The sequence below is a fragment of the Phycodurus eques genome, chromosome 16 (assembly GCF_024500275.1).
Source record: "Phycodurus eques isolate BA_2022a chromosome 16, UOR_Pequ_1.1, whole genome shotgun sequence".
Classification (NCBI taxonomy): domain Eukaryota; kingdom Metazoa; phylum Chordata; class Actinopteri; order Syngnathiformes; family Syngnathidae; genus Phycodurus; species Phycodurus eques.
The window spans coordinates 18,666,010-18,689,089 of record NC_084540.1 but is presented as its reverse complement, the minus strand read 5'-3'; the positions used below and the strand labels follow the sequence as shown (position 1 = coordinate 18,689,089).

The window sequence follows — 23,080 nt, the reverse complement described above, 5'->3', positions numbered from 1 at the left end:
ATAATCGAAATATATGCAGGGTTTGAAAAAAAAAAAAAAAAAGAGTCCAGATCAACAAAATATTGAGGTTCCAGTAAACATAATTTCATAGAGTAGTTTCATTTTACACAACAGCAAATCCACTTTCACAGGACTTGGCCATGCGATACCCAAAAACCGACAATCCATTGTAACATATATATATAATTATTTAGCAATATATTTTCTCATGAATAGATTAAAATTTGCCCACTCTGTGAATTCTTTACACAATATGACAAATATTAAACAATCCCATTTCCCCCTCACAGTCAAAAGAGAATGTGATACATATGTGATTTTGAGCATGAAACAATCCACGAAAGATCGAAAGTCATTTCTGTAAGGTGTGGTCCATTTATTAAAAAAAAAAAAAAAAAAAAAAAAAGATCTAAGGAGGTTATGATTTATGCTGGGCTGACACGCCTTTCCAGTAGTCCAAAATATCATGCAGGTCCTCATCTTTTGCAAACTGCACCTTCTTGCGGAGCGCGTGGCCAGCCGCCATGTATTCGTCATCTTTGTGACGCTTTCGGTGGAGTTTGAACCGCTCCCAGATGTTGTGTGAAGGTTTGCAGTAGTACTCTGGACTAGAAGAGTAGCTCAGGTTGTGGTACTGAGCCGGCAGCTGGGAATAAGCCAAGTCTCTGGAGCGGGAGTGCGAAAGAGGCTCCAGCATGGGCGACCTGATGCCGTCGGGTCCCTCCAGCTCCTCGATCTGAGTGTCGGGATAGGAGTGGCGGTGGTCGCCGTACTGACGGATCTTCTCGGCCTCGGCCCTCAGGATGGCGGCGGCGGGCGTCACCGTGAGGATGCTGTCCCCCGTTGGGGAGGTTTTCTCAATGTATCTGGATTCGGTACGGTAAGGCCGGGGGCTTCGCATTCCTGAGGCGGTGCTGGGCCTTTTTGGCGAGACGTCAGAGGACCGATGTCTCTGCAGGGAATGGTGGTAACTGTCCTTGTACGGAGGGGACAGGAGGCCTGATTTATTCTGTGGCTGCTCCGATATGAGCACCAGCTGGGGCTCTGCATTGGACACTGCTCCAGATCTTACCCCTTGATAAGAAGTGGAGTCTGTCTTGAGAGCGTCGATACAGTTGTTAATGATCTGATTGACTTTATCAACCTCCTTTGCAATGGTAGAAATCTCAGCCACGGAGCCCTGGCTGTTCCCTGCTATTCCCATGTCACACTCCCTGCGTTCATGGTGGTCCAGACTTCGCACCTCCATGTAACTTCCCTTCATCATTTTAGGAGTATCGCTTATTTCTTTAAATTTGTACTGATCCATTTCACTCGCAGGCGGTAGGTAGGGCATACGCGCCATGCTCTCCCCAGTCAGCAGCTGTTTCTGGGACATGCGAGAAATTGTCCCACCCTCCAGTTCTTGTCCATATTTCAGTTCCATTATGTTTTTCTTCAGGCTCCCTGCCTTTTTGTGCTTTTCGTCTTGCTGGCGCTTCCGTCGCAAGCAGTAATAAACCACCCCAAGAAAGATGACCATGCTGAAAAGGCAGCCCAAGATGGTCATGATGTAATGAGTGGCAGTTGCGTTGTTTGTGTCCTTCGATTTCCCCTTCCAGGGTCCGGTGGTGATGGTCAGACAAGTGTGGTTGCGCTTCAGGGAGTTGCGAAGGGAAGCAACGCAATATGTGTAGTTTGTGTGAGGTTTGAGGTTCTTAAGCTCAATGTCCTCCTTGATTTCTTTAAGGGTTTGGATAAGTGTAAAAAAGCTGTTGTTGTACAGAACTAGGATGTACATCTTTTTGTAAGGATGAGGAATCTGAACCGTGATGCTGGCGCCTGTATTGGACACTTGCTTCAGTTTCATTAGTGGGTTTGCTTCCACTTCATTGATGGTTGTACTGATGTTGTGGGTAATGACGTCCTCTGGCTCTGTCCCTGATGGACAATCCTCTAGGCCACAAAGGGTGAAGTCTGGTGGGGGTGTTGTGGGCTCCAATGGCAATGGAAAAAATGGTGTGACGTAGTCATCGGTGCACACAGTAGTGAGCATGTGAAGAGCATTTCGATACGTGGGGTTGTTTGGGTTCTGACTCAGAAGACTGTAACCAGACACGCCACTCGGGGAGTCGCAGACCATCCGCTCGTTTGTCCTGTTGGGGAAAATCGAGAGCCACTTGACAAAACCAAGCAGTTCACAGGAGCAGTTGAAAGGATTTGTGTACAGCTCGCAGGTGGTTAGCTTAGTCAGACTAGTGAACGTGGAGCCGTCCAACTGCTGGATTCGGTTCATGGACAAGTCAATGTTCTCGATGTTGGGGCATTCCCAAAAGGCATTGGGTGTCACAGTCTCAATCAGGTTTGCCTGGAGGTAGAGGTACTGCAGCTTTCCAAGACCCCTGAGGATCCCCTCTGTTAGGTTGCGTAACTTGTTGAAGCCCATTTGAAGAACTTGTAAGTTAAATTGAGCGGAAAAGGCCCCGTCCTCTATGTAGGATATTTCATTCTTGGTCAGGTTCAGGTATGTCAGGTTGGCAAAGCGACTGAGGGCAGAGTACTGAATACTTTTAAGCTTGTTTTCATTCATACGAAGGTCCACAATGGTGCTGTTGATGTGCTGCGGGATGGCCTCGTAAGGTGGTTGATTTTGGCTACAGATCGCCAGCCACACAAAGCCCTTTTCGCCCTCAATTAACCAGCAGTCTCCGCCGACTTGACCCACATGGGTCAAATAAACAATGGCTGCAGACCAAAGCAGGGCACTGCTAACCATACCCCACCTGCTGGCCATTGGTGCCTCCCTGCGAATCATGTCTTGGGAACAAAATTTAAAAAAAAAAGAAAAAAAAAAAAAAAAAAGAGAAGGCGGCGTTGCTGTTGTTTTAATTCGGCCGGCGCGAACTTGTTTTCAGGACCAGAGGGAGTCCGTTCAGCCGTCCCCTCGTCATGGAGGGAGTCCCGTTCATTTAAATTTGCAGACGGTGAACTTGTGAAGAATTCACCATCTTGAATTGGTTTGTGCTTTTTGTCTTAGATGAAAACATTGTCGAATGGTCTAATTTTAGTGTTTCTCCAACGGTCTTCCCCTTTGCATCCCTTTCTGCCTAATGGAGAAATTACCTGCAACACAGAGATATTGTAATGTCAATTAATCTTCATCATGGTGACAAATCCATGTTTATTTATAGCTAAATGCTTTGTTATCCATATATGTATTGCTTGTTCATGCTCTGCCAATTATTCATTAACGGCATGTGTGTGGCAGACTATTAAAACAAACTATTGGCCAATTACCACTTGACAGTTTGGGGAAAGGCAAAGTCCTAGTTGTCTCGCCATTAACCTGCACACTGTCAGATGCAAGGCGGCCAGTGTTTAGACACTGCATTAAATCAATTATAGAGCACAGTGTGCAACGGCGCGCTACATCGTGTTTTGGGTTTCCATCTGACAAGCTCAATGCATAAAGGACTTATTTGTTTGCACAGGCTTATCCCGGCGAAAAGAAGGATCTTGTGCCCAAGTCAGCTATTGGTAGCTTCTGCTAGTCTTTTGCAAACCAAATCACCAAAATAGCTCTGTAATGGATTAGTTCTCTCCAAATTAAAACGTTACACACAGTATTTCCCTACAAAGTTGAAGCTGCAAAAGCATTTTGCTCTTATCCGCCCATTAGTGTCTTCTATGAAATTGTTACTGGGGGTATAAATATTAAGTTGCAGGGTCTAGTATAGTTCACATAACAAACACTGAACTGATTACAGAAAATACGGAACATCGTACGTTTTACCAATACCAGGCAAGTAATATTGTATCTTAACCTCTGCAGGCTGAACTGCAACTGACACTTGGTCATGTTTTACATGCAACAACAAAAAAAAACGTCAACTGAACAGCTCGGAGTGCTGGTATCGCTCGTCATCACTGTGATGGTCATTCGACTGCCTTGAATTACTATTTTTCAAGTATTATTTTTAATGGGATGATACAATCTATCTCGGAATGTTCTAAACTCTTAACTCCTCACTACTTCAGGAATAATGCAGTCCTGAGGAGTTGTGCCGTAGCCTGAATTGCTGCTCAGGGTCTCACGGCTGATGTCATGTCGGCTTTCTTCAGACAGCAAACTAGTTGAGACAGAGTTTGCCTCTGCTGACAGCTAAGGGGTGCATTCATTGATTATTATGCCTCGCATGGACAGCAGTTTTTCCAATGATGATAAGCGGTAAAGAAAAGGGATGGATGGATGGATGGATTCATGTCAGGTTTATCCCGAGACCAAACGGTGGCGACGACAAATGATGCGGGTCATTAAAAGAGGGGACATGGGGGTCTGCATTGACTGGTACATTACATCTTATTGATTTTTATTTATTTTTTCTCCAGGCAAAAATCATTCTTTCATTTGTGTTTTGATTAGCACGTTTTGCATCAGCAGACCACTCATTTTCAACTGCCACTACTTCATTGAACAGTCCATGGGGTCAACATGCTCCCAACAAGGTGTTCCGTTCTGCCATGCATGCAGGGCTAAGATTATTAGATTGATTTGAATATGCATTTGGGAGGAAATGTTCATTTTTCACTTTTATTCATTGAAATAATGGAAATTGAACTTATAAACCATGATTTTATTGGGAAAGTGTTACCCTCAAAGGACTGCTGCAGCCTAACCCTGTACGTTCAAACTCCAGTTCTTTTCATTTCGGTGATTTATATTATCTTGAGCTTTTTGCTTGGCCTTCTGTCATTTGTGAGCCCACTAATAAAAAGGAACTTAAAGAAGTTGTCATCAAAAACGTGATCTTCCATTGGCTGGTGAACCAGTCCAGGGTGTATGAGCCCTTTTGCCCAAAGTCAGATGGGATAGACTCCAGCTCATAATTGACCATAATTAGGATAAGCCATATTAAAAAATGAATGGATTGTTGCCATCTATAGGCATTAGTTACACTATTTAGCTTAACAAAGAGGGTCGAAGTATTAGAAACGGCTCTCAGTATGATTGACATATTGTTATATTTATACCACCCTGACAGAGTCAATCAAATCTGAGAAGTATTACCGTTCTAAAATCCATTTCTTTTTGTCAGGAGAAAATATTCTTGTGCCTTTCATTTCGATAAAATAAGATGATGATGTACATCTGGAGGAGTGGACACAGGGGGGTGGAAGGATGCGTTTGCATGTTAAAGGACACGCTTCCACGCAGGAGAGATAATGGCGCCATTTTAGGAGCGTCGACATGCCAGTGAAGTTGAACACCATCCCTGCAGTCATCCGACCTTTTCTCATGTTGCGTAGTGACCAGAACATTTCAATGAATCGCAGCCACAAATGCGTCTGAGCAGAATGTTCAGCAGGACAGACTGGCACCGCTTTCCTGTAAATGTATCGTAACGACTTTAGTGGGCTATATTTTGTACTCCAATACAACCATGAGTTTGACATTTGTACTTTAAATGACCGTAGGTGAATAGCTGTGGCATTTGGTTTAAAGTAAATGCATTATGGTTTGAACCAACTGAGAATACCGTACAGTAGAATAATGGCTAGAGCGCATTGGTGGAATTGACTATTATTGTTCCGCAAAGATGATACACAGGATCATTGCCGTGATTATCTGAAGCTTAGCCGTGTGTTTAACACAGATTGGAATTAGCCTCGAGGGAGAGATTATAAATTAAATTCTATTTTTTGCTTTCATTTTCATAAATATACTGTTTACAGGGGTTCTTCATCACCAGCTCCTGTTTCTGCATTCTCATCTCTACTTTTATGTTATACTGTATGATTAAGTAAAAAATGTGTGCTTCTCAGCTCCTAGATGACCTCAGAAAAGTTTGCAAAACTCGTATTATAGTGGGAAAATATGAAAAGTGATCATCTAGATAGGATGCAGATTATCCGGTTAAAACAAATAACATGGAAAATCCCATTTAACCCCATTATTTTCATTTATATATATGTATATGCAGAGCAAGCAACCTCAAGGCAATTTTTCCCATTGTAGATGATTGAACTTGAAGACATCAGCTTGTTTACAGTGCTAATGGTAGCTTGGTATTGCTAGCGCTGTTATTTTGGTGAAGCTGGACAGAATTTTTTTTTGTGACTACAGTATGTATACCAACTACGCACTTTCGTAATCACATGCTTTTTGGACAGAGAGTCGAGGGGAGAAGAGATGAGTGAAGTGAGGCTACATTCAAAGCTTGCAAGCTTTTTTACTACTGCAAACTCCTTATTGATCAAATAAGTTGGTGTGATAAATATTTACTGTCATGTATGTGTGGAAGTTAAATTTCACTCCTCTGAAATACAAAAGTCATGAAAACACTCTAACGTTCGGAACAATTTACCATAGAAGTCAGCGGCTAGTTAGCGGCTACAGCTAGTTGCTAACGTTTTCAGTCAACCAAACCAACGCATCAGCACGCTTATCTCTGGAATGCTTATGTCCAGTTTGAACAGTTTAAGTGAGGTAAGAAGTTCCTCTGGGTCCATAGGGCCCATATGTAAAAATGTTTAAACCTCCGATATGATACGTATGTAACAGGTTACAAGAGGCTCTCATTCGCTATTTAATTTGCCCCAATGTTGTCTACAAACTGGCATTTTATTTCAAAGCTGTCATCTGTTGAGCTTTAGTAGCAATATGTTTTTGATCAAGTTATTCTGATACTAGAATTCACATATGGTCCTGCTCTTCCTCTCGGCTGCTGCTTTATATTGTAAACATCACCGGGCGCACCAAAGAATTGGTGTTTTACAGCGATACGAGGGGCACTTAAAGGTTTTTTTTTTTGTTTGTTTGTTTTTTTATATTCGGCATTGAGATGTCCAAATAAGCGCGGTGGTCAGCAGCATGAGCAAAGATAGAAATAAAAAGAGAGAAGTGCGGTTATTGGAGGATGACAATGCTAAAGGCTGCCATTTGAAAACACCTTCAGGATGACAAAAGAGCAGCAGTGGAGGAGAACTGATGAGAAAAAAGATTCTCAAAGACCCTGAGGGGAGACATAGGATTCAGATCAAATATTCCATTAAATGTGTTTGAAAAATACATCTCTACAGAATATCTAGAAAGGCAAAACATTTTTCCTTCATTAATAACAAGTGGCAACTTGTTATTAATGCAGAGCCTGCGACCTTTCGCACAAATAGAGAGCGAATGGGCGGTGGCGATGCTCCAGCCGAGCTGGTGCTACTGGTGCCGTGGCGCCGAGATCTCTTAGTGTTTAAATGCCTTAAATTGGACCTGAGATGTCAGTTTTAGAGTGCACATGCTGATTCGGTGCTGGTCAATTCGAAGCCACGCATCAATTATGCTTGACTTCCTCCTTACAGCAACTAGTAGCTTGTGTTGTTCGAGACAAAACAGTTTTGATCTGTCATAGCATCAATTTATCTATCTTCGATCCAACTTCTCAAATATTTTGTACAATGTACCATATGTACAGCATCAAAAACATATACTGTACATGCTCGCTGTTCAGGTTGTCCGTATAGTCAATTGCTTAATGTGCGGGGGTGAGTTGCTGACTGTCATTTTTTTGCGATGGTCTGGTCTCACGGGTCTTAGAACCCGACACAGATGCACTTATCGTCTGGTTGTCCACAACCTGTGACCTGAGTGCTTGCACTGATGTAACAGATTTTCTCCATGAATGCACTTCGGAGAAAATACTTCTCCAAAGGTGGGGAAGAATACTCCTGCATTTTTTATTTTATTTATTTATTATTTTTTTCATAAAGAACACATTTGTATGAGGGCCAAAGCCTGTAGCATAAAAACACTCAACAAACTGACTAAAGCGAATGCCTTAGTGTATCATGTGCATGTTGCCATGATTGTACAGTCCAATCTTCAGATGAGTCTTATGCCTAGCCAGCGGTCTTTGCAGCCTTATGAGGGCTTATTTGCCACCAAAGACCCACTTTCCATAATGGCAGCAATCTGTACGGTCCAGTGCAGTCGGCCAGAACACCCGAGGCATCAGAAGTGAGCGTATTCCCCTATCAGAACCAGGCAGCCATTCCACGGGCTCTCTCTCGCCCATTCAGGCTTTATGCGCTGGGTAATGAAGGCCTTTCTTTTCTTCCTTTTTTCACTTGTGTGGATAACCTATTGAAACCTTGCCTTTGAAGAACCATTCAAAGGCCGACTTGTACTTTTCTGTTGGGAGCTGTTCAGGGCCCAGTTGGCTCTTTTATATGGGGGCGGGAGGAGGTGGAAGGTCCACAAAACATCATAGCGTGAAAGGTCTGTAATCCTGATAGCATATACTGGATACAAAATTAGGTACTAGTGAGATCCAACATGGATTTGAAAAGTCTTCCTTTAAATGTTTTCGTTTTTCAATGACACTGTCAATCAAAAGAGGAATACTTTTGTTTATGTCCAGAGGACACGAGTCGCGGTTTTATTTGGATCACATCAAATTGGAACAGTACCAAAAATGGGCCATAAATTGTAACTCTTTCCTAAAGTTTGACAAAGGTTTTTGTTCCCCCCCCCCCCCCCCCCCCCACATATTCAATGTCATCCAAGCCACAGTTACTGTGACACTATTTTTATCCATATAAAAATCATAAGAAATTGGAGGATTGTATTGTTATTGTCTACGACAAAGGATTAACATAATATACAATAAATTGAATGTTAGCAATTTAGTATATTAAGTGGAATTGATTGTTGCAAGGTGGACGACAGGTTCGAACGTCTGCCTCACAGTTCTGAGGACCGGGGTTCAATCCCCGGCCCCGCATGTGTGGAGTTTGCATGTTGTCCGCGTGCCTGCGTGGGTTTTCTCCGGGCACTCCGGTTTCCTCCCACATCCCAAAAACATGCGTGGTAGGTTAATTGACAACTCTAAATTGCGAATGGTTGTTTGTTGTATGTGCCCTGCGATTGGCTGGCAGGGTGTACCCCGCCTCCTGCCCCATGATAGCTGGGATAGGCTGCAGCACGCCCGCGACCCTAGTGAGGAGAAGCGGCTCAAAAAATGGATTGATGGATGGATGATTGCTGCAATTGAGACACTACTACGCTGTTGATTCGGTCTCAACTAGTTGTCTAACTTTGACGCCATGCTCCGCCCACTTTAGATGGCGTGGTTAAACCAGTTTGGTAATTTAGCATGGCCGATCTGTCTTGGTTACAGTCTTCCAATTTGGACAAATGCACAAATAAAAGTTGATTGAGCCATGGAATTTGCCCAAAATGGTTGCTTTAAACAAAATGGCCGACTTCCTGTTCAATTTCAGATATGGGCCCTCAAGACTTTTTCATGCGTCCTGTTATGATAGACTTGGACCCAATTTTGCGTCGATCGGTGAACCTTGTGTTGGGGAATCTTTAACCGATTCATTGCTGACTTCCTGTTCAATTTCGCCCACGGGTCCTTGAGAGGTTTTCGTGTGTCCTATTTTGATCTACATGTCCAACCAATTTCGTGTTGATCGATGAAATTGGTGTCGGGGGCTCGATTTTTAAAACTTTCTCGGGGGCGTGAGTGGGTGTGTTTTGGGGGCGGGGTCGTTTGGAGACCCCTAAAATAAATACATTTCCACCACGATACATGCGCTTGCCGATACTGTTGAGTTTTAAGCAACGAACAGTGATTCCAAGCGGGCCCGAGCACCAGAATAACAGTGCCAGTCAAAAGTGAGCATTGTGTAAGAGCTATGTCTTCTGCAGCCACATTGCAAACGGATGGCCGTCTCATAGGTACACTTTTACAGTGGAGGGGTTGAGTCCGTGTTGTAAAAATGTCAGCGTGATAGTTAGAAACCTTCTAGACGATCTATGAATCACCTCCAGTGTTCCCTTATGCAGTATCGGGATGACTCCCTGCCCCCCCCCCCCCCCCCCCACCCCCTTGCTTAGAAGCTGCGCTCCGAAATGAAACGAGCAGCCAAACACATCAGAAATCTACAGCATCTCTCTGCACTAACGAAAGGATATTGCATGCACATACTGCGCCTCTGCAGCAGCCGCTCGCCTTCGTTTGTGTGACGACGTTTGCGGCCATCCAAACATCGGCGTGCATACTAAATTCAAATTGTTCGCTTGTATCTCCAGATTTCTACAGAGGCTGATATTAACGCATCTGTTTCTCTTCTTCTTTCTCTCGTTCTTTTTTTTTTTTTTTTTTTTTTAAATATAGTTGTAAGCCCGGCCCATTCTTGTCGCGTCTGTTTCTTATCTTGTGCTTTGTGGCGGTGTAGGTGCCTCAATCTCTGCGGACCCTTCTCATCCATACCAATGACTGCCCCCTTTATTTGATGTCATTGAAAATGCAGCCACCTCTCGCTGGGCAGAAGAGATGGCCAATCAATTGAGTTGAAATGGAACTACGGCTCTCGGGGAAGGAAACATTGTGCTCATCGAGATCCTGAATTGCTTTTGGCCGGAAGGGGGGCTCGCGTGCTCCAGTTACATCAGCGCATATTAAACTGGTGCATTTACCACAGTGAGAGTGAGGCCTAAAAATAACCAAACAACTGTTTGTTCAGGACTTACACTTATTGGCAAATATTTGTGTTATTAAGTTGAACCTTTTAGCTTATCGCTTTTTATGAAGCTGTTTTGTTTTTGTTTGGCGAAATTTGTCAAAAATATTTGATAGAAATATCGCTGAAGTCACATTTTGAAACCTGAAACAGGTATTAGCTTGGAGTTTGAACAAAGGATTCATTCTGAGTATGTATTTTGCGATTCACATTTTTTAAATTTATAGAAAACGAATTGATGGATAGTTTGAAGGTTAAAATGTTAAAGGTTGTGCTTCTGATGGTGAAAAAAAGATTTCAAAATACAAACAAATGCATTGTGGAATGGATTGTGTTCAATCTTGGACAATGATTCTCAGTGAGGTACGTGTACAATTAGTGGTGCACAAAAGAATCACTAAATTAAATGTTCAAACTTTGCATAATGTTACAGTAGCTGAAACTTTTTTTTAAATCCATTGCAGTTAAGTACAGTTCAGTTGTATTTAACTTGTAGTACAATAAATGTGCATGCAATCTTTGAGACGTTTCTTTTATAACATGTATTTGGGTACAAATTTTATAGAACTTTTATCTGCAATACATTTTAATTGAATGATTATTTAAGAACAGCTTTTTTAATTTATTTTTTTTACTTTTTTTTTTTTTTTTTTTTTACTTTCCCATATTTAAGCGCAGTGTTAATGTTCAAGCTGTGCATACAGTAATTGTAGTGGCTTACAAGAATATTTAATATATATTTTAGGATTAAAACTATGATGTAGGAGGTTCCAAAAAACATTTTTGTTTTGCTCCTATTTTTATATCTACTGCAATCAAGCGGCAGCACTCATACATCTTTTATTTATCTCTATCTTGTTAATGTAATGGCCTACTTTAACATTTGTGTGTGCCAAATAACACCTCACTGCTGCTAATTGGCACAGGTTGCTGGTAATTAGCAGTAAGTATTAGTGAGGCACGGGGCTGATTTAATTTAATGCTGATGCTGCGTTCAAGCAGAATTCCTAGTGATGGATTCCTTTTTTTTTTTTTTTTTTTTTTTTTTGGGTGAGGGTGTAATTAGTCTTGGGAGCAAAGGTTGGGCGGGAAACGTGCATTTGTAACACTGGCTCGCTGCGAACTTCCTCTCCGTGCACTTGGTATTCCGCTTAGGCGTCATACTTTGTAAAACTTTGAATGACTTTGCACCCCACGCCATCCCTGTCGCGCTTTCGCAATATCTCACTCTATTGTTCTTCACCGGCTACAGAATCCTTCAGCAGCGGTTCGAGCTGAGGCAAGGGCGAGGGGGAAAAAAAAAAAAATAAATCTCATCATGAAGCCAAACCCAACTTCGAGTGACACCTTCATCGAGACAACAAGCCACTGCAAATGGCGTCCGTCCATGCGCCATCTACGAAGCGCAACGGCGCTTCAAGTGCGCCCGTCCTCTCTTTCTCAATGTGAAAGGAAACATTTACAAAAATTTACTTTTTAATGACTTGTATACAAATTGTATGCTGACCCAGCAAGAGTAAAATAGAGCAACCAAGTACAGTGTCGCCTTGAGACACGAGTGACTCATGGGTTTTTCGTGTTAGAATCCTGTAAGCAACTATTATTTGGACACAAACGGTGTCTTTTTCCTTTGCAAAAATATATATATATAATTATTACAGTATCTTACTGAGTCACACTTCACACTTCTTCGTGTGTTCTATGTCTGTATTATACTGCCGCCAGCTGGACAAGGCGTGCAGACCAGAAGGAGCAGAACAATGTCCGTGGAATCGAAGCAATGAAATGTGGCAAAACCTGCTTAATTCTTTACATTCCATTTAATTGTCATGACTGAGTGTTTTTATAGTGCATACATTTTATAGTACAATATTATCGAGTGATCTTTCTCTTGTTAAAGAACACATTACAAAAAAAAAATACTAAATTGTTTTTATTTGTGAGTCAGGAACAGATGTATGGCATTTTCCATTTCAATGGGGAAAGTGTGTTTAGAAGTGTTTAGAGTTACGAGACCAGAGATGGAAGGAATTAAACTTATATCACAAGGCACCACTGTAAATCTTTAGTTTTCTGCCTATTTCGGAAAATGCGTCGACGAGAGAGTCGTTAAATTAGGCAGTGGTGGCTTGCAGTCCGGACGCGGAGGGCTGAAATACTACATCAAAGCCAGAAGATAAGCAGAGCTGCATCGAGCGTTATCAGGATCAGTAATGCTGTTGCGTTCACTTGTGATGAAAAACTAGTTTCTGATATCCGGCACGTGCTTGATAGCTCGATGATGTTGTGCATGCGGTGGGGGCGGGGCCTGAGCGACTGAAAGCGAGCGTCAGGTTTATTCCCGTTCCTAAAGAGAAAAAGCATCGATGAGAAATGTCTACGTCGGCTCAAGCTACAGTATGTGGAAGACCACACGACCGACTAAATCCATCAAGAATTAAAAGCAGCAAATATGTCCGTACGTAGATAAATATTTTGTAGTACAGTAATGCTTGCGTCAATTAAGTTACACACTTTCAACTAAACCGTTTTTGTAATTTTGAGCCATCGGCTAATAACAGTCACAAAATTACATTTCATTTAGAAACTATCAATTGACTGATACGTTGTGTTAGCAACAAAAAAAAAAAAATAGTTTTTAAATGACCAATTGAGATTTGTATTCTTACCCTGCTTGACAAGAGCAGTGCACACCGGATATCTCGATGGGTTTGATGTCCAGCTGTTGTCAGTGTGGCATTTTGACTTCTGCGCCGGCACCTGGGAACTGTTTAAAATTGTAAACAAAAATGGATTATAAAGTATGTCTCATTTAAGGCAAAAGCTATGCCTTTCCAAAAACAAAAACAGCATGGCACATCCTGAAAGAGGACCCAAAGCAAGTGAGCTGTGGTGAGTGTTCATCAAGCAGACAGCAGGGAAACGCAGGAATTTAATTTAATCCTGCACTTTGGAGACTTAAGATATGAGCGGCAATAACACCTGAAGGTTTAAACGCAATTTTCCAGGCCATCAACTGACCATCAACTCGGCACGTTCCTTTTGGGCTCCGAGCCGAAGCATGTGGCAACAATGACTTTGGCTGCCGACTCAGGACAAACTTAAACCGCAAAGAGTTTAAGCGTGGATCCAACAGGCACCGTCTTCTGGACAAATTGGAATGAAATTGAATTTGTATTTGTTGCATGTGTTTCTTTTTGCTTATGATGCAAACGACTGAAAGAGACACAACTAGTTTGGCTGTTTTCATCACATTGTCTCCTGACTTGTTGTTTGCCTCTTTCTTACGCCATCCCTCCGTTTTCTATACCGCTCATCCCTCAAGGTGGGACAGGCATACTGTACGATCAACCAGTTCACTGTGCATCCTCTCAAATTTGAAAACAATCGTGTGTTCACGTTTGCACGCTGTAGTGCGCATGCCAAAGCAACAGGTGGTGCTATAACGCCTAAAGAATGTCATTTACATAAAGGGGAAGCATATGAGTGGATGAAGAGTTCATGCCTGTCTTAATGTAATTTGGCAAAACGGGATGCCAAACTACAACATAAAAGTGTCATGAAATGAAAAGGTTAAAATTAAATAAAAAGTCATTATTTTGTTAAAAGTCACTGTGCGTGTAGGGTGTATAACAATGCCAATACGCATGCATAAAGAGACACCCGTGTTTGTTTCTGCTTCTTAGAATTGTATTGACTTTTGGAGAAAAATAAATGTCACGGAACCATCCTTCTGGTTAATTAACATGACATCAAATCGTTAATTGTGCGTCATATAATGAGGGCTGTGCTCACCCTGCCTCAGTGCACACTGACAGACACGCTGTGTTCCCTCTTTGTTTTTGTCTTATGCAATAGTTGTTTATTATTTTTTGTTTGTTTGTTTGTTTGAACACTTGACCTTTATCCGAGTCTCTGTGAGTGGAGATACAGCAAGAATAGGAAAGAATCCCTTTGACGTTACAAGACTTTGGTGAAGTTCAGGTCTAAATAATATGTCGTGGTCGTCGGCGGCGGCGCCGGACCCTGCGCAGCCCCCGCGGAGCCAATCAGTGATGAAAATAGGATGCGTTTCAGAAGCGGCAGAAAGCTGACAAACGCATCGGCGATGCCACTTTCATTCAATCGAGACGTCTCAGTGACACGGAGGAGGAGGAAATCCTTGAAAGTTCTTCACGGTGGCCGTCACTTGAATTTCAGAGTGAAAACGTGCGCTTTCTCCTTTGAGCAGAATGTGCGGAAGATCTTTTTTTTTTGGGGGGGGGACAGACATTGACATTGGCGAGACTTATGTCCGTCTGATGTCTTCATCCCTCAGTGAGAGTCGTGCGGTGCACTTTGAAGAGAATGCATATCTGTCGTAAATACACAAGGAATAAGCGAGCTGCAGCAGGCGCTCTGACTGGAGATTGAAATGTTTGCACGCTGCACAGTCGGTGGCCGCGCTGGAGTGGATACATGACAACCTCATGAGCTTTTTTTTTTTTTTTTGGTGTGTGAATGACAGGAAACCCGAGCGGGCAAGTGGAAAACCAGGAGCGCCTTCTCCCTGCTCTCCATCTTGACAGGACAGTTATTGTTTCTTACAAGGCGCCCTCCCTCGGGGGGGTCCACAAAGACATAATAGAGAGCTGCTACTTGACTGGAAAATAGAAGTAAAAATTCTTTGTGCGCGCCACACCAAACGGCTTCGGGTCTCATCACGAGCCCAGTGATTCACCGCTGTGAGGACTTTTATCCCCGTTAGGGTGCCGAGTGCAACATCAATCCTCCAAATACTAATGGACTTTAGATGAGATCCTCTGACACGCAGGGCTCTGATCGCATTGAATCGAAATTAGCATTTTTATTGCCGCGTTTCCATTTGAAAACTCCAACGGCACGCACGCGAGCACAATATTTGCTTTCTAGATTTAACAAAGAGAAAATGGGAGGAAATGTTACTGGGGGGGTGCAGGGGGGGGGGCGCAAGACGCGTTTGTGCCTCGCGTCTTGCATTTAAATGGCCACTCTGCACGTAAAGATGCAAACGAGCGACTTAATGACAGGTTTAATCAAGAGCTCGCGAGATGCAAATCCTCCACAAAGCGATAACGGCCCCTCTTTAGCAGCTGCTCCTTGTTGACATCGCCTGTTGCTAAGGTGTTATTTTAATAAATAGCACTTAATGAACACGCTTGGGCACTTTTAAAGATGCAGTTAACAAGGACAAGGAACAAACACTTGTTCCGAGTCGTATAAACTTTCAGTCTGGGTCCCACGGGACGTAATGGAATAGGTGTCATGTTATGGTTGTTTTTCCTCTGGGGTGGTGGTTAGGGGCCAGAAACAGCAATTTTTTATTTTATTTTTAACAGATCGGGTTTATCATGTACACTACTACTGTAAAGTCATAATAATGACTAAAAAATATGACAAAAAGTGATTTTTTTATTTTTTGGGGGGGGGGGTGGATGATTATGGCAAACTTCCCATGAAAAATCAATAGAGTTCTTGCGTTACAATTCTACTCCAAATTTTGTGTTTGAACCACTGTCAGATCTCGCGAGACTTCAGCTCAGTGCGCTTCTAACGGATCCACAAGCGTGATTTGCTCTTTCTTTGGCTTATTTGTGCTGTTTTTGTTTTTGGGTGATGGCAAAGAGGAAAAGTGCGATGATGAACCTATAAGAGTCAAATTAATTTCTAATTCAGTGATTCTCCAAGTTTGGATACACGAAAGAATCACTGAATTTTCAAACTGTGGATAACAATATAGTGGTTTAAGCTTTTTTTATTTTTTCATTTTATTTTTTTTAAATCTCTACAGTACATTTGTTAACTTTAGTTGTATTTAACTTAAAAAAAACTGGTACATGACATTTGCGTTGAATATTTTAGAACTGTTTTTTTTAAACATTTATTTGAGCCAAATTTGTATTTAATACTACGTGTAAATGATACATTTTAATTGAATTAAGCCCTTTTTTTTTAACAGCGGTGTTACTGTTCTAATTGTGCATAGTGTTATAGTGGCTTACAATTATGTTCAATGTCCAGTACTTATTATGAATAAATGCTAAGCTACTGTATTTTAATGCTGGTCATTGTTGGTGGTACTTGTAGAGCTGTTTTTTTTTTAATTTATTTTTTTAAAAGTTCTACTTGAAGCAAAAAGTTTGAGAACCACGGCTCTAATTCATCTTTTGATGTCACCCATCTTGTGCCTTATATATTACGACCTTTTCAGTGAATTGCTTTAAAATAACATGACAATCATCCCTGAAAGATTGAATCGAGCAAAAAATCCGTTGTTTGTGGGGTTGCAGGTGTCGTTGTTCATAGGCGGGATCAGCTGGCGGCCCAGACTCGACCAGCGGACCCAAAACGGGATCTTAAGAAGACTTTAAGATTTAACTTGGCAGAGGGAATCATATGATGTCATGGTATGGCTTTTTTTTTTTTTTTAAATGATGAAACAAATAAAAGACACATTCATGGGAATAATTGTACCTACTTGCCATTATTTAACACCTTATTCAGTCATGTTGTGTACCTATATTAATACAACAGTATGCCAAATGCATCCTAATAGATATTAATTCCAAATGAGACATGAAAGGTATTTAAAAACACGCCAGCGGAAACAGAAGCAGATGGTTCGAGATCCTTCTTCTTTAAAGGTGACCGACCTCACCTTTCTAATCCAGCAGGCGATGCAGCAAAGCCTCAATTTACCTTCATTTTGTTATCGCTACAGAACACGCCGGAGTCCGTCAAAAAGGCCACGTGCACTTTACATGCACTTCCTTTGTGTCGGCACAGCGCTCGTATTCGCGCTGAGGAGACGATGTCCCGCCGTGCCTCACGGGAAGCAATAATGGATGTGTCAGAGTGTGAGAAACGTCCTTCATCGTGATGCGTGTGGTTTCGCGGGCAAAATGATTATGGGTATTATTAATCGTCTTTTTCTGTGATGTGGAAATAATAAAAAAATAAAATAAAATCATATCATCGGGGCGTCTGAAGACCAATGGCTAACAGCTCCGTGTCGCAATTCTCATCCACGTCGACCCGTGTCATTCATGACTGCCTTTCTCATTGTCAATTGCAGAGAAGACATTATGGGATGTAGCATTGCGTTTTTTTGTTTGTTTCCCAAACTTTATTGAGCCAAGGCACATATTTGGCATTGGAAAAATCTCATGCCACCCCCCCCCCCCCCTCCCAAAAAAAAAACAAAAGTTGCAAAAAGTACGTATAGACAGTGAACCCCTGCATGCTGAGCGTCACTGAGGTGTACTGGGAGCGATGTTGCGTAATTAACAGCATGAAGAAGAGGCAGAGAAGGTCCCCAACTACTGTAAATGCCAGTAATAGTTGTTGTTCCCACATACCAGAGAGAATACACGCCTATGAGTATTGCTTTGTGCTCTGTTTGTATGTGTTGTTGCTCTGCGTGTTAAAGTGGCAGTTGTTTGAAGGTTTGTAATTACCAATACATTGATGCTAATATCTGTTACCCTGTCTATAGCATTTTGCATTGTATGCTAACATGCCGCACTTTTGAGAACTGTGAGTCGGAGGTGCTAACCACGAGTACACCGAGGCTCTCCCCGCTTCATTCCCCCTTCTGTTGATATTAGCAAAACATTCTGGACCAATGTATGCTTGCCTCTGACCTCAAGCTCATCAACACTTTGAATATGAATTACATTTTTTAAAAAATCCACATTTTCCTCAATTTTCGGTTAAAGCGCTAATGGCCATGTGTACAGAAATCGTACTTTCTTAGACTTCGTAGACTATAGTTAGCAAACACGTCAGTAAGTTCAACCTTCAATGAGGTCAACACGTAGCAGCGGCAGCATAGATTCAGCGTTGAGTGACGTGAAAGGACGTGAGCATGTCCCTAATGTAAGCTAATTAACCTTGTGAGGAACAATGCCTGTAATGTAACAGTGGCTCTCTTCAGGATATACATGGAAAAGAGGGGGTGTCAACAGAGCGAAGGTATCTGGACTATGTACTTCACTTTGATGGAATGTTTTCTATTCAGGCGTTTGCCATACGCGTCGCGCAACCATGACCTGTTCTGGGACGGCGGTCGGTCGACTTCATTTATTTCTGATATTTCTTATGTGTTTTTATTTCTAAGTATTTCTCCAATGAAACCCTAGAAATGGAAATATGCCCGCACGCCATACGATGGCCTTTATCAAGCACTATTATCAAGCAATCTAAGTAACATTTTAACATGAACATGTTTGTTGCTTTTTGCAATAAGTTCCAACTGGATTTAAATAATGATTCAATTGAAATGTATTGTACACAGTTGAGAGGTTCTGGGTTAGAACCTCGGCTCGGTTGTCGATTTCTTTCAGGTACGTCGGCTTCCTTGCCACATTGCAAAAACATGAACAAAATGATTCCAAATATTGTGTAAGTTACTGAGCTACCGGTCTCATTTTTTGGTGAAATATTTCCACAAACTCGCATACACCGACCATATACACTGACGTCAGTGTCGTAAAGCGATGGTCGTGATTTGGCGTCATTTCATGCTTCTTCTATGCTAGCGGCGATCGGAATAGTGGAAGCTAGCGAGGCTAACCGCTATTCTTATCTACTAACCGCTATTCTTATCTACAACCATCTTATTTCCCATCTCTCGGACGTGAGCAGATTTATGAAGATTGCATCGTCCTGTCAGCCAAACACAGAGCATAATTATAGTCCGACGGCGACTTCAAGCTTTAAATGTCGATACGGAGTAGTCCACCAATCGATTTTCTCTGGTGCAATCAAATAGACGTCTACAGGACCTCTTGCGCTTTGCCGTGCTCTCGCTTTAAACCGAAATCACAAAAGTTTCCCTCGCTCGCACCACAACGCGATTAATATGGACGGCAACTTTGCGATGGTCCATCTCATTGGCTCTTGAAACAACCCCCCCCCCCCCGAGTTCCATTGGATGCCTCCACTGGTGACAGGTCATAAAGAGCCTCGCTGCATCCCAACAAGCCACCCCGTAACATTTCACTAGTCCAGTAACACTTTAATCAATGGGTGGTTATAAACATGTATTAAATGCTTTACGACGCACTAAAGTCTGTCTCCCTTTATGGGACGGTCATGTGTTTAATAATTCATCCCTCATTTGCACACACACTGTTTCCTTTAGACTTGGACGCTTACTAATAGAAATAAATTGCGTGCTTGTTTGCTCATCTGCTTACAGTCCGCATTAGCATTCAAATTTCAAAAATCCCCTTGGCTGTAGGAGTAAGACATTAAGATTAAGAACTGGCATTTGCGTTTTTGGCTGCGTCATTGCTGTCTGAACGATGATAGTTCTACCTGTCATTCATTTACTACTAGTTTTCTTTAGTTTCCCAAGCGTTACAAATTTGGGGCCAAATTCACAGATGACATTTAAATGAATAATTACAACCACAGGCAGCATTCATTGAGCACAACTGACAGAAAAGTCTGCTCGACTATCAATAAAATAGCTGTAGCTTTCTTATTTTTAACAATTAGCAATCCAATAAAAACAAACGCGGCCAGAACTTAAGGTTTGGCAACGTCTGCACTTTGTTAAAGCAAGATCTCTAGTCACTGTAAAATGTAACCAACAACAACAACAAAAATGGTCCAACATTTTTATTTTAAATTTTTTTGGCTTATAGCAATTAATTCTAAACAATCGGCAACAACCGCGTCACCGATTTCAAAAGATAGTTTCAAGATCGCCTACAGCATTTAATTTCAACAAGCCTTTTGATTTTGTAGCTTGCTCTTTTTGTCACCATGCGACCATTTTGCACTTAAAACATCTCTGTCCAGTGTGTCCAATGTAAAGCACGTACGGCAACATTTTGTGAGTTGTTTTAAAAATGCAATGCACTACATGCTTTTCTTTTGGACAGCGACGACAACGCTCTGAACTTTTAAAAAATAGATACATTTTGTCACTAAACAAAGAGAGAGAGAAAAAAAAGCAGTATTACTCATGTATTAAAATGCAGATCTGTTTCTGTAAGTGATTGCGGCACTGCTCATTTCCATGATGATGATGATGATGAAGCACCGCGTTCATTACAATGCAGAGTGAAACGAGTCTTTATTATTCCAACACAGCTTGCTTAATCACACTTCTTCAGGCTCTCCGTTCTGCTGTTTTCCCTCCGTTTGTCGGCAAATTATACGCTGTATCCGCGCCTGCGGCCTCGCCGGGTCGCGCGACGACAATAGCATCAGATAAAGTAAAGTTGGGGAAATGATAAGATGCGCTGCGACTGATTAGCCCTGTAACGAGTGAGTCATTTGCGGAGAAAAGGTTGTTCCGGTTTTAAGAGTGAGTCAATGATGATTCATGCGCTGAGGCCACGTACCCCCAATAAAGTTGCGCTGGGATTGAACACCAGGCGTAACATTCTGGATTTTTATCTCTTTAACAAGACAATTATCCGCCTCTGTACGAGAACTGGGCGGGAGGCGGCCGGATGTCAGCACGCTTTTATTCTCATCAGTCAAATGTGCTTTTATTTTACAGCGAGAAATTGTGCATAACCTTCATTTAAAATATATATTTTTTTTAATCAGTTTTCATTTTTACCACTCTTTATTCTGCCTATAAATGGCATCACTTATTCCCCTGATTTTACGCAGTCAATCTAATCTTGCATTAATAGCCTCCAAACTGTGTCTTTTTCAAATGTACACGCTATTTCTATGCTAAGTACAGACTATAACTGTAAAAATGTCCCTTTATGGGGGTAAGTTTGCGGTCAGTCATCGCTGGTAAATAAAAGCATATATCTCTAAATTGAGAAGACATCAAAATAGTAAGTTTAAATCCGTTTTCAGATTTGCAGACGTACCTGTTTTTGCAGATGTACCTGTTTTTTGCTCGCGCTCCCTCCGACAGTTTTAAAGCTGAATTTTTCGGGTGTTGGTAGATGAACAGTATATATGATATGCAATCACTGTAAGTGCACCATTTTCTTCCCTAAATATTGAGGTAATGGTCCTGTACGTTTAATACCATTAGCATACAGGCAACATAACGATATGAAGCTAGCTCGCTTGTATGTAAACATGCTGGCGCTCTGTCGATTCGTGCGCTAACATTTCAGTAAACATTGGTTTTGTACGTGCAAATAAACGTTGAAAACGGCGAGAAAGTGAGGCGATGTGCCGTTACAAGTCTCTTTTGCGGCAGTGGTCTGACAGAGTGCCATCGTGAGACACCGAATTTGTAGTCTGATCGTAAGTAGACTTTTCATTTTGGCGTTGTAGAGCTATTGTAGGGCCAAATCGTTGGTCGTGGATTATCTACGAGGGGTTTTGTTGTTCACAACAAAATACATCAGACCGATAACGGGGCTAAAATCCTGTAGTCTGATCTCGCATAATACTACGTATCATCACTACTAACTGAAAATCACCACATCCAAATTGTGTGTGGGAGTTCTAACGATGAGAAATTCAAATGAACAGAACTTAAATACAATAACTAGATAAATAACTAAACAAAAATAAATGACCAATTTGAAGATACAAGCTTTTTGCTAAAAAGTGTCTTTGAGGATTTACTGTCATTTCCATCTCAGCATTCTTTGTTATGATGCGGCGGACATAAAACCGAGTGATGATAGTTCATTGTTTGTGTTTCTCTCTCTGAATACATAATTTCGGAGAACATTCCGAGGAGAGCAGTTAATTTCTTTAAAATGGGTATTTACATTATTTTATTATTTTTTTAATTCATCCTCTGGTACGGAAACTCAATACATTTTTTATGGTATTGCCTTTGTCATTAAGTTTGATTATTTTTGCAAGTGTTACGGCTGCCGTAAATGTAAACGGGACACAACGGCAATAATCCACACACACACACACGCAGACACACACACACACACACACACACACACACGCAGACACACGCATAGTGAGTGTTATTCAGGATGACGTGTCCTTTTGAGACTTGTCTTTGCAACTGTATTTATCATGTGCATTGACCAGCGGATTAGCCGCGGATTCTCTGTGATCCTCTCAGAGGGGAGGGGGGCAAAGCCGGTGGTGGGAGTGAACCAGAGGGGGTGGATGGGGGGTCTTGTTTTGCTTATTGCAAAGCTGCAGGTGACTCAAGCTGCAGCTACCAAAATACTCACATTTACCTCGGTAATCTGCTTGGGAGTTCTCGACGAACCAGAGCATCCCAGATGGTTACCGCCTCCGTCGCTGGACTCTGCAACACGAAAATGACACAAAGAGTGTTTCAATATAATATTTGGGGATAATGTCATGAAGCTAGTCTGAGGGCTGTGTAGCACTTCATTTTTGTCCTAGCCCTTGGGAATGCAAAACCACTCAAAGGGAACTGACCAAATATTCGTGTACACCAGGGATGGACAAACTTTTTCCACTTTGGGCTACATAAAGAAAAAGGGAAGGAGGCCTTGGTGGTGGTGGGGGGGGGGGGGCTACAGGTCAACATATGCTAACCATTTAAGCAAACAAGTCTAAATCTCAGCTTGGTGTGAGTGGTGATAAAGCAAAAAGTTATCAGTCTAAGCATGATTTCTATTTGTTT

The 23,080-nt window shown here is 41.9% G+C and overlaps 1 protein-coding gene across 1 annotated transcript in view; it reads right to left on the bottom strand.

Annotated features, from left to right (window-relative positions):
• Positions 1-418: 418 nt before the first annotated feature.
• The window catches only part of elfn1a (extracellular leucine-rich repeat and fibronectin type III domain containing 1a), a 69,284-nt gene continuing 46,622 nt past the window's right edge, over positions 419-23,080 (bottom strand). The window contains exons 2-4 of the mRNA XM_061700642.1: positions 22,665-22,735; positions 13,170-13,267; positions 419-3,102 (exon numbers count right to left, since the gene is read on the bottom strand). Coding sequence (XP_061556626.1) covers positions 419-2,794 — 2,376 coding nt within the window. The 5' untranslated portion in view covers positions 2,795-3,102; positions 13,170-13,267; positions 22,665-22,735. The remainder of the gene's footprint in view (positions 3,103-13,169; positions 13,268-22,664; positions 22,736-23,080) is intronic.